Here is a 12730-nt window from a genome sequence, read left to right as displayed (position 1 = left end):
TCCATCCATCCATTATCTATACACTGCTTAAGCCTCGCGGGGGGCTGGAGTCTATCCCAGCTGACTCAGGGTGAAGGCGGGGGACACCAATTAACCTCTACATGCTTTTGGACCGTGTGGGAGGAAGCCGGAGAACCCAGAGAGAACCCACGCTGCATATGGAGAACATGCAAACTCCACGCAGAAAGATCCCAGGTGTCCTCACGGGGAGGTGAACCAGTGACCTTCTTGCTGCGAGGCGACGGTGCTAACCACTGATCCACCTTGCAGCCCCTTCTTTTTAACATGAACAGATAAATTTATCTTTTTTTGAAATTTTGTGAAATATTTCTACTTGGGCCCAAACTAAGGGTCTGAAATTCCTGCACAAAATGCAGGTAAACTCTGGACTCGCTGCCTGGTATATATGTCAGACAGCGACATTTAAACGGCCCGTACAGGCATCTCTTGTTCTCTCAGGTTGCCTCTGCTGACCTCCATTTTCTTTGCCTCAACTCAGCCAATCAAAGCCAAACCCTACAATGGCCGTGTATCAAACAAGCTGCTCCGTAGAAAGTGATGTGTGTGAAGCTGCGTCAATCTCCTCTTGCTACGCTGGTATTCAGACAGTTAATAATTGACCTAATAACAGGCTGGGGCTTGACATCATGTTCATGGTGAACAACTCCACCAAACCTGAATGTAGCAGTTGAAAGGGCGCGGTCATGAAGTGTTGACGTTGGCTATGCCTAAGTGTATCCTCACTTCTTCTATATTCAGTAGTTTAATTTTTGCTGCTGGCCATGCATGAACTGAACTGAACTTGAAATTGATTTGCATAGAAGTGTTACTACTCAACAAGGTGAAGTCGCCACTTAGAAAACTAATTATGTAAAAGTATGCAAGTGGCCAAGCAAAAACACCCACCCACCATCGATTTGCAAGTAAGTGATTACAAGCTACAACCGATAGCCCACAGTAGTGCTCGGTGTGATTGGCAACTTCCTGAATGAGTTTTACATTTAAAATAAACCCATCATCTGTGCTTGACACGATATACGGTTTTATCTCAAACAGACAAACAAAATGTAAAATATTGCAGTCACGATAAATACAAATTGTTTACTAGGTTTCTACCCAAACTACCTCAGTGTCCTTAGCCCAAGTGCATTCTGTTTACTATTCTGCTGCTGATTCTGCTTCTATGACAACTAGATAAGGGGTATGCTGAATTCATATATTTGCAGACGGAATTTCCAACAAAAAAAAAAAAAAAGAAAAACAGAACAATCCCTCACCTCTCCATGTACCCTGATGGTGAGCCATTCAGACCATCCAGCCTCTCCTGCAGAGCAGCCAGGATCTGTGGGTTCTGCATCATCTGCACAGTCAGCTGACGGGCTGAGGACAAACAAATCACACAGTCAAAAGAGCAACATTAACACAGCGAATCAACCGAGGGCCGCCAAAGTATTGTTTCACTCAGATTTGACCTCGAGTGGGAGGTCTGATTAAATTAAAGCTACACTCATAAGCAGATGCATGTTGGGGATGGGAATCAGTCGCTGCCTAACGTTCATTTTAATCCTATCTAGTATTACTGCTTGATTCTGCAACGCTCGAGCCGTCCGGAGATGCTGCAGATTTCTGCATCGTGTGTGTTTACAGGAGTAAGCCAGAGCAAAACTAGTTTCCTGTCCAAAGCATTCTGTCTTCTCTCCATTATCTGATGTGTGTTAACCTGTATTTAACATGTGCAGTTCATACATTGCTTATCGTATGCCCTGTAAGTAAACATTAGAGCACATCTGGTTAAGTCCATGCATTTTAAAGAGAGGTGCAACAAATACTCAACACAGCCAACTAAAAATCGACGACCCAAATAGTTGCCAAAAACTGTAATTGTCAATTAGTGGCATTGTTTTCACACAAACCTAGAATGCTCTCACGTGAGGAAGCAAACTGTGTCAAGACCCGATTTAGACTCTAAAGAAAGTGGCTCATGTAACCAACCTGTTGTTGCAGCCAAGGTCATGAGTCTGTGATTAAAAACAGCTTCATCGCTACACACAATCATGTCCTCTGCGCTAAATGTTTATTGATAATGCTGCTGGCTATCAGTAAAGAAAAATATGCATCTTTGTATCTGACTATCACAACAGTTGTTTAGCCAATCGTGCATTTACACAAGAGGCATCTATCAGCAGCAAAGGGCGTCTCTCCCTTTATGCAAGCGGGCAGGTGACAGATGGTACAATCCAAGTGTCCAACACATTGTTTGCACCAATCAAAGCTCAGTCAGATCGCTGCTGGCAGGTGAGAAGATTAAAGAGACTGGAAGTCACTTTTCTCCGCTGGCACATTCTGGGCGTTTTGCTTGTAGCGTGTTACCACCTAAAATAGATCAGCCGTCTGAGAGTCTGCATCGAGTCGAATAAACGCACCTATGCTCCCTCTGAATTCACACAACGCGGGCTGCTTTGATACGGAGTTGTTTCTTTTGGTGTGTAAATCAATGAGCCTCGGCTACAACGCGGACAGTTGCCATTGTTGAAGTAATGAATATATATCCGCTGTGTTTTAGAGAAACATTACTCCACCGAAAATTTATCTTCACACTCCCGCAGCTGATGCAAGCTCGGAAAGTGGCTGTAAAACGTGTAGTCTGGAGTGTGTTTGACACTTCAAGTTAGATTTTAGGTGGAAGACAAATTTAAAAATGATCTTGATGTACTGCTCTACACAATCAAAGCAGATGGCCATAGATGTTTTTTTCCCCCACAGATGCTCAACAAATACCGTATCTGCATTTCAGGTCTGACCTCCCAGTGCTATCCTCTAGCTGACACTGGTCTGATCCCAGTAACCTTGCCAGTGCTGGGAGCACCCACTCACCTGTGCAGATGTAGGTGAATCATTCATGCATCCCTGTTTTTAAAAACACGGAGCAACACTGTGAATAAACTGGAGGATGTGGGCTGCTTCATAATTTAAGGCGCAGTTTTAAAAACACCATTTTACTTCCACAAGCCTTCAGAGCGGTGACTTGTGGACACCTTCGAGTTTGCTACCGTTGTTTCACAGCAGCTTTGATGTGTGACTTGGCGATACGTGAGGTTTCTTAACGAGAGTTTGCGCTGCATGTTAACGCTGGCAAGCTGTAACCGCGTATTACTCATGCATTTATAATCCCCCCCTCAGCTTCCAGGCATCGTGTACAGCTTTCCCTGAGAGTGTGGTCGCGATGACAGATCAGTCGTAGGCAGCCGGAATGAGCTTTCATTCAAGTCTGGCTTTTTAAAGGCTGCTCGAACTTGCTATAAAAAGACGAGGCCAAACAGTCTTCTATATCTATCCACAATGAGCAAGGAGTAGGCTAATATATGAGGAGCTGTCTGAATCATTTATTGAGCATCAAAGGAGGCATAAACAGCATCAAGATCCCAAAATAAAGCAGATTAGTGCCTCCCAGCTCTTAACTACGATTCAGAATCATGTCATGCAAATAACTCCTGCTCAGTTTAAATACCAGGCAGAGGCACACGGAGTTCACACCGCTACACCGGCGTGACATTTTAACACACCTGAATGATTTGAGCTTCACTTTCTATCAAGAGTTCTGCACATTTCATCGTCTAAACTTTGCTTTCTGCTTTGAACACAGTCACATTAACAGTGTAACTTGCATTGCAAGACAGATTTTTCAAGAGTTATCTTGACACGGCGTGCCTACCTTTGCTGTTTTCATCTCCCCCCGTCTCCTCCTCTTCCACTTCCTCCACGTCTTCCATATCTGCCGGGTCCATCTCAGCCTGGTCTTTGCTGCTCGGGGAGACACAGAGGAGAGGGGGGAGGATGAGAGAAGGGAAGGTCAGCCAAAACACAGACACTTCAGATTGTTTATGAGTGGACAGAATTAACACCGGCCACCAGGCTACTCCTGGCATGTTTAGACTCAGGCTGCCAGTGACTTCAGCCACCCTGTCAGTCGCTTCAGCGGGAAACTGACTACGGCATTCCCTTTTTTTTTAATCACAAAAACATAATTGATTGTTGGAGCTGAAAAGGAAAAGTTTTTAAGTCTTTAAGGCTTGAGGAAAATAAATCACACTGGAATCTTCCAGAGAGAGCATAAGAGTACTTTGGAAATAAGCATTTAAAAGCACCCCTAAATGCATCTATAGCTGGGGGAAGGAGAGCAGTCATATTCTCTTCTTCCAGGACAACACACAGTAAAAGTCTCTGGCCTTTTAAACTATGAGATGCTTTGTAGATCGAAGACACTCCAGCAGTAATCAAAACCGGACTGGACTTTTACCCATGATGCTGTTCCAGGCAGTGAAACGTGATACCCTACTTTGAGATACAGTGCAGGAGAGCTCAATGCTGAACATGACACAGCTTCACCAGCACAGCCTCTCACGTCTGCAGCCCAGATGGAAATCAATGGCCTACAGCGGACCAGTACGTGTGTGTGTGTGTGTGTGTGTGTGTGTGACAGCATCCATCTATGTGTTGTGTGACAGCCGCTGGAGCGTCACTCCTGCAGGACGAATGTTGAGGTCCATCACTCAGATGTTGTGAGGTGTCGTGTGTGTGTGTGTGTGTGTGTGTGTGTGTGTGTGTGTGTGTGTGTGTGCGTGTGCGCCCATGTCGTGTAAAAAGCTGTCAAGACGCAACCTGAGCCCAAACAGGCCCGGGTTTAATGAACAACTGTTTCCATTAGGAAGATCCCGCTGCACTGCACTCCATCAGTTTAATATGCTGTACTTCTGACCACACCCGAATCACCGACGTCACAGCAGGTGTTTCTTTCTGCCGTCGAAGGCCCAGGTGGCAGCGAGGCCACGTGTTTGACAGAGTAGAAGAGAATGTACTCACTTGTCCATGTCTGCCATCTTTGCTGAGTGTAGAAGAATGCTAGAAGAAGAAAAAAAAAAAAGAGAACATGATGAGTTTAGAAATGCTGAATGAAACACACCCAAAAATAATTAAAAAAAAACATTTAACTGTCACCAGATTGGGGCAAATAGCATTTGCAAATAACCCCTGATGCTAATTTTAAACTCCGTAGCGATGGTAAAGTTAGTGACACATAATGAATGACAGTTAACGGCTACTGGAAAGCACTTGAAAAGTAAATGGGTATCTTTTGTTTAAGCAGCACCAGTAACGTGTCGTCATGACGAAGGGGCTAGGGCTGGGTGATTATGGTGAAAATAATAATCACGATTATTTTTGATTGACATTGAAATCACAAATAATAAATATGACTATAGATTTATTTACAAACATGAGGATTTATTTAACCACCAAAATTTTACTTTAAAAAAAACCCAGAAATAAATCAGTAATAAGCAAACAAAGTAAAATGATAATATTAGAAATAACAATAGCAATACGTAAAAACAAGGCATTAAAATAAATAAATAGCCGAATTCCAAAACTTGAAACATGCAAAAAACACTGATAACAGAGACAAAAAAAAAAAAGCCCCAAAATATTCTTTGAAGGTGTTTCCATGACCACATTGTCCTGTGAGCCCTCAGCCCAGCTTCCTTCAATCTACCTCCTACAAACTTAAGTTGTTGGCTAGAAACACCAGACTGTTCACTTGGTCTGGCTTTAATGACGATCGCAGGCAGGAGATAACATCTCCACCTGAGCTAAACACCCACTCTGATGAGGCGGGGATGCTCGGGTATTTCCTCGCTAGTTTGGGGAGCCGTGGGTAGAGTGACTGTTGTTGGCTGAAGTCGACGAGCTTGTACTTTTTTTGCGTCTTTATCGACCAGTTTATGATGAAACTTTAAGTGGTTGGATGAATTGTTGCCGTGGGGCGCAGACACAACAGCGCGACAAATTTTGCAAACGATTTCCTTCCTGCTTCACCTCTGAGATCTTAAAACCAAAATGTTTCCAAATTAGTGACTATATTCTCCCTTTCTGATCAACTAAACGCTGCCTTTCTGACATTTTTCCTCAATCGTTTCTAGCTTGCGGCACCCACCAGTCAGACAGGTGCGTTCAAGGTGCTCAGGAATTTGCATGCACGCCGCAGCACAGTCGTCATTTATCTTCGATTATAATGTTTTTGTAATTGAGAGAAGCCGAAATCTGATTAATTGTCCAGCACTACTATGGGCACTTCTACACATCTGAAAGTTTGGTGCATTGTTATCACGTTTCATGGTTTGTACTGTTTAAGTTCCTGTTTCAAATAACCACTAATTATCCCTGTTGTTTCAGCACTGACAAGGCAGTGTAAACCTTCTCACTGTGTACACTGTGATACATCTCTCTGACATAACAATCAAGACTGATTTAAGGGTTCTTGGCTGCCGAAGTTTGTTTATTATTTACAAGACACTGAGTTTCCTTGTTGACATGCGCAGGTACACAGTAGAATGAGCAAGGAACAGGAGAGGAACGCCGAAAAGGAAGATTTGGGTGCAACAAAACATCCAGAATCGTCGTTGATGACCAAAAACTGGCCCTCCGTCAGCAGCAACGAGCGACTGTTGTCACTACGTAAAGCAACACGACTGATTTGTTTGACTGCAGAGTCTGATCTGAATGCCATCGAAGCGAAAAATAATAATTTTTCCATCTCTTTGCGTAACACTGTGTGACAACGTTTCCTGTTTTACATGTGGATGGACTACCCACACTGACCAGTCCTGAATAACCAGTTCTTTTTAAATAGCGTTACACAGGTCATCTTTTGAAAACTGTTCTTCTTAGACACATATAGTAAAAATCAATGTCAGTATTTTTCAATACAGAGAAGCTTTTGTATTAATAATCCATCAATAATTCTTCATGTTCTCCACAAACTGTTTGAATTTTTCTCTGAGTTGTTGCTGCACACCTCTACCTGGTCTCAGGTGTAAAATCATTCCCGTCTAACGCCTCGTAATAAATTCCCTAAAATGGTTTTAATCCATTTTATACAACAGCTACTATAATGACTGTCATAGACGACTGATTTCATAAAGATTCCAGGTTTACATATATGCAGTGATCCATCCCCTTCACAACACAACTACTACTTTCATGATTTCTCTTATGTAGCTTACATTTTACATAAAAGCCCCTCAAAATCCTCCCATCCCAACCATTTTAAACAGCAATAAAATAAAAATGAGCATTCCAAGTAATCCTACTCCTACAAAATACTGCTGTGTGTGCACTTCCCCCCGTTGGAGAGGAAATGCATAAAAAATGCATAGAAAAGGAACCCTATGCAGCAGTAAACACAACACGTCACTGACATCCAGAGAAAGATCAAAGCGGAGCACAACCCTTTCTTCTACACATAAGACACTTAGGGATTGATTTAACAAACAAGACTGAAAATCCATACGCTAAAATATGCCACAGATTAAAAAGTCTACCTGCAAGGAGCTCGACTCAGTTCCTGTGCAGAACTTTTGGTAATGTAACGGAGGTAATACAGGGCAAAACGATGGTTCTGCATCGTTGGTTCATTCTTCCAAAAAACACCCTGAGACCAGTAATTTTATATTAAATAATCAATGAGTTAATCAGTTCCAACAGTGGGCACCTATTATGGTTCCCCTTCACACCCACATCTAAAGGAAAGAGTGATATTTATAAAAAACATTGTGTGTGTACATTTATCATTTTTGCAAAGTTCCTGATATAGTTCCTTTTAAGTTTCACCTACAGACATACGAGGCATCAGTATCAGCTGAAACAAGCAGCAGACACTGAGCCATACTTCCCCAAACGTCCTAACCATCACCAGCATGTCAGATCTGCCTGACAATTAAAGAGTATTAAAGTAAGAACACAGTCAAAATGGAGCACAACTTAATCAGTTGGGTTAGCAACTGTCTGAGCAAATACCTGCATGTATTCAAGAGCATTTGAAAACCATTATTCACATTCTTCAACAACCAAACCTTATAATAAAAGCTGCTGAAATGTGTGGTTGAACACATTTAAAATACTTTGACAGGCCTGTGTAGAATATGGTTGATTCAACAAATTATGTGTGTTATCAGTTGTTGACATTGTTTATATCAGCGACTACTGTGCAGTTAAATTCTACATTTTATCGTGCTATTAGTGCATACAAGCTCCCCAGACAAGCTGTTATTCTAACAGTCATGTGATTTTTTTAACCATGTTTTAACAGACGGCACATTTCTGAAATGATTCAAAGCTCTTGTCTGGATAGATTTTTTATTTTTTTTTTAAACTGCTATTTACACTGATGATTTTTTGTTTTTGTTTTTTTTTTAAACAAAGTGCATCTTGCCTTGATCTGACTTTGGTATTTGTATTAAGCTCCCTGGGTTTGGCCACAGTCTTATTTAAAAAATAAATAAAAAAGTCTCCCTTTATGTCCAGACAGGATCGACTGTGGGTGTCAGTCACCCGCCTCTCGCCCGTCCTCAGATTCGTCTTCCCTTGAGAGGGCTTGATTACTGTGGCGTTCTTTCCACAGGGGCACTTAGGGGAGACTCGTATTGATAATCGGTACCCATAAGACCGTGAGGTAGCAGATCATGACCTGAAGGGTGTCAAAACCTGCAACTGCTAAGGTGGCTGTAACTCAAACCTCAAGTCTTGTGATCAATTATAGACAGAGGAGAAATCTGCACATCATAATGTTACCAAACAGCGCGTGCAGGTCATTTGAGGTGATTTTCAATATTAGGTCCGAATCAGAGCAAATGCACTGCATGATATTAATCATGTAGGTAGATATTGGCCCCGTCACTCTCTACTTTGGCTTTGCAACAGCACGAGAGACAAAAATCAGACCGCGACTACGAGAAAGAGCACAATCACAGCCAACGAAGGAGGCCTGGCAACACTTTGCAACGGAGGAGCATCTGTCCCACTGGTGCTCCCCTGATGACTAAAAGGCAGCAGCTGATCATTCCACTGCATGCTTAAGCACATATTTCCTGTAATCAAACTGCAAACAGCTGTATATCTGAAAGTGATCTCAGCACAACACTTTCTAATGTTGTCAAGACTGACCTTTTTCACGGTTGCGTTGAGAAAAATAAAAAAAGGAACATTGAAAGAGGATGAAACAGCTGATTAACCAACAATAAACCAGTCACGTGAGCATCTTACTCCATACAGGATGCCACCTTGGTCTGGCAAGAATGGAAACACGGATTTATATGCTGCAGCTAAGAAGTCACATCACAGCTCAGTTAGATGCTGTTGAGTTATACAACTAACTTGTGACAGAAGTGTGATAAACATTCTGACTTTGGTCTATACGTTTGTGTTGTCCAAATGAACAATTCTGAACAAGGTGCGATAAAATCCAATTAAATTTGTCACGTGTTTGAATGACACCTACGGAGAGTTGAGTCTCATTGGATCACAAATTAATCTGAACTTGTGTTCGTATGGCGTGCTGACCAGGGAAAAAAAAAACATGTCAGCAGTTAATCAGATGGAGGATTTCTTTGTAGTAAAACAGAGTGAATATTTGTGGATTTTACGCCGTTAATCAAAACTAAACAAGCACTTCAAATACATTACCTTCGACCTCGGGACCATTTTGTACCACTTACTGACCATTTGAAAGGAAAGTGAAAAAAGATTTGATTTGGACTTGGACCCTCTCTGCCATTTGATGTACGGAAGTGTTGGAAAATATGATTAATATACATATAAACAATGCTAAGATAACGCTCTCACTCAGTCCTAATTCACATTAGGGCTGAGCCATTTGGGGAAGGAAAAGAAAAAAAATCAAATCCCAATTTTTCTGAAAGATTTTGTGATTTGATTTGCAAAAAAAAAAAAGAAGTTTTAAACCCATTTTCACCTCATAAGCATTAAGATAGAACCAAAATGTGAGTGTCAGTAATAGAGGGTGGCAGTTTAAACTCTGGGTCAGATGCACCTCAAAATGCCCAAGGTGAAGCTAATAAACAATAAGACTGCTTATGCCTATACGAACCACACAGTATGTATTCATCAGAGGGGAAACAAACAACCGCAAAGTTTTATTGTGCTCAAATTAATTAAAATTGAATCACCGCATTAGTCTCATCGAGCCACACCTCGCATATCCTAAACTGCGACGGTGTGCGGTTTGCTATTTGAATCGTTTCAAATTGCATTTTTGATCTGAAATGGATCGTTTAGCCCTCATTCATCAGAACCCTCACATGGTTGTTGGACAAGCTGCTCATAATGCACCTCTTGCTGGAAAACTACACAAATGCAGAACCACCACAGAGTAAAGTCTGTGCAAAATCTTCTGAAGAAAATTTAAATTACGTTTCAATAAAAGGCTCAGAGGATGGCAAAGGTTCCCAATCCTGGTCTTTGACTGCCACCTATCTGCTGCCTTTCCATCCCGCCAAGTCATTAATGGCATTCACCTGTCAACCCCGGGGCAAATCAGTCCCTTACTAGATGGCGACAGCCGCAGGGCGCCGAGTCCCAAGGCCCAAATTTAAACCCTCTGGTGTCACACATGATTGGAAAAATCAGGCACTTAGATTAAACCGTCTACATGGAGGAATGTAAATCAAAAACAAAGGGGCTGTTAGGTCATTAGAAGTCTTTTAAATGATCAAAGACATCATAATTTTATATATATCTATATATATAAATATTTTTTTTAGGTGGCCTACATACAGCAAGATTATTCAGCTACAGAGCTGACATGACGGTTCACTGAGCTCAGAGGAAAGCCACGTGACAGATCAAATTGTTTCTTCCTTCATCAGGGGATAAGTGATGAAGAGAGCAAGCTGCGTGTTGACTGATTTGTGGCTTTAATCATGTCCCATTTCTCAGCTGAGCACCGCAGCCTGCCACTTTCTCAACACCGAGACGCACTTTAAAGCTTCCACTTTTTGGCTAAAAAAGACAAATGTGCAAATGCATAAGCGTCAAAGAATAATAAAAGGCAGATACGCCTCAAACTACACTATAAAGTCTAAGATAAGATGATAGCCACCACCACAGCTGCCTTGTGTTTTCTATTATACCAAATTATTGATGACACAGGACTGTGGAAAGCTCTTAGCAGTGGCACATATCAAAAATACTGTTATCATGCGCAATCAGATGACAGGGCTTTTCAAGCTGGGGTCAATACTTGCTTTATAATGGACAGAAATAGACGCAGGTACACGATGGACAAAAACCTCTCAAGCGAAAAACCAGACTCCAGGAATTTCTATGCATGCTAAGTGAAGCCTGTGAGGAACTATGAGGGCATCTGTATCAAATGCCATTGCTGAAATTCTTGAAATATCAAAACAGTATGTTTTTTCCAAATGAAAAGAATCCCCCTAAGAAAGCCTCCACATCTGATCTGTCCAAGTGATGACTCATGATATGAGGCAACAGCACAGCTTTCACAGGTCATGTTTAGTTTGAAAGGAACCATCAAGTAAGTAAAGCTATCAAACACCAATCAGTCACTAGTCGACACTTGTTTTATCAGATAAGTGAACGGTCCAGCAATGGATCCAGACACAGACCCTTTCCTTTCTGGGGCAAGCTTTTCCTCCTAATCCTGCCCAGCGACCACGTGTTGCATGCTCAAGTCTAGCAAACCATCAGTGACTAACAAAAAGCCCTGGGTGGGAGCCTGCCTGCTCTCTCCCGAAGCCACATTTTCAACTTCATTTGGACCAAGCGAGCCAGCCAACCTGTTGAAACGTTGACCGACCACAATTGCCCACTCACTTGCCCCACAATCAAGTCGGCCCCCTGGCTAGTAAACAGGGTAACTTTAGCCGGCCTGCCCGGTCTTGTCACTGCACAGCCTCGGTGTGTCCGGCTAGTTAAGCTAGCTTATGTGCTGCTAGCTTGATGCGCACTACCCGGGCTGAGCAAGTGGGAGGACCAGCTTCGACAGACACGGTGCCCTAACTAGAAAATATGGGCCAGTTAGGAAGTGCTGCTAACGCTCCGGCACCACGTTTCGACCTGCTTTCTTTATGTAACACCGCCGGCTGTCCGCTTCAACCGAGCAAGTCCGGAGTCCCGTCCACAGTTCCCCACCCCGGGTCTCATCCTCCAAAAAAAAAAAAAAATAAGGTCAAGTCCAAAAATACGAGATACAAGACACGTGTCAATAAATGTCGAAAAACGCAGACAATTAGAGGAATTACCCGACGTCTGGTCATTCCTGTGAACGCTGCGGATGTGAAAACAAGCCGGAGGAAAGGAGGCAGACAGCAGAAGGGCTGTTTGATTATTTTTTTAAATCGCGTGTAACACACATCATGGTGGAGCCAGTCTCAATGGCTGCTGCCGCTGTCTGACTTGACTAGCATTAGCAGAGCGGAGCCGTCTCCCTCTGCCGCCGTTTGTCAAAGCAACGCCAACGAAATTAAACTTCTCGACTCGACGCGCCAGTTTGGGGCGTTGGCGCCGAGGCCATTGCCGACTACCGTCCCCTTACCTTCGCTCTGTGGCCGGAGGCTGGACTGGTTGAGCGGCGCTGCGCAGTGAAGCGGTCTCGGGGAAGAAAGAGACTCCGCTCCGATGGCGGTAAAAGGGAGAGAGATCCCGCCGCCTGCGCTCATATACATCCGACGTCATCACGTAAACCGGCAGTCACCGGGGCAACGCTGCCGATGGGAGGGGCGGCGGGGAGGGGTGCCCCTAGAGGGGGAGGAGAGGATGAGGGAACATCATCACCACCACGACCACCATCATCATCCTCCTCATCATCTCTTCCTCATTTCATCCACGCAGGATGTTGGTCTTCCTCTTTTCATGA

General features: G+C 43.1%; 1 protein-coding gene across 3 annotated transcripts in view; it reads right to left on the bottom strand.

The window, feature by feature from the left end:
* The window catches only part of nap1l1 (nucleosome assembly protein 1-like 1), a 28276-nt gene extending 15761 nt beyond the window's left edge, over positions 1-12515 (bottom strand). For all 3 annotated transcript variants that reach the window (XM_008278535.1, XM_008278533.1, XM_008278534.1), the window contains exons 1-4: positions 12410-12515; positions 4861-4899; positions 3713-3801; positions 1278-1380 (exon numbers count right to left, since the gene is read on the bottom strand). In XM_008278535.1, the coding sequence (XP_008276757.1) occupies positions 1278-1380; positions 3713-3801; positions 4861-4877 (209 nt within the window). In that variant the 5' untranslated portion in view covers positions 4878-4899; positions 12410-12515. The remainder of the gene's footprint in view (positions 1-1277; positions 1381-3712; positions 3802-4860; positions 4900-12409) is intronic.
* Positions 12516-12730: the final 215 nt, after the last annotated feature.

Source organism: Stegastes partitus, unplaced genomic scaffold (assembly GCF_000690725.1).
Source record: "Stegastes partitus isolate 25-593 unplaced genomic scaffold, Stegastes_partitus-1.0.2 Scaffold126, whole genome shotgun sequence".
Taxonomy (NCBI): domain Eukaryota; kingdom Metazoa; phylum Chordata; class Actinopteri; family Pomacentridae; genus Stegastes; species Stegastes partitus.
Note: the sequence above shows the minus strand (reverse complement) of the source record. Positions and strands in the feature narration are given on the sequence as shown.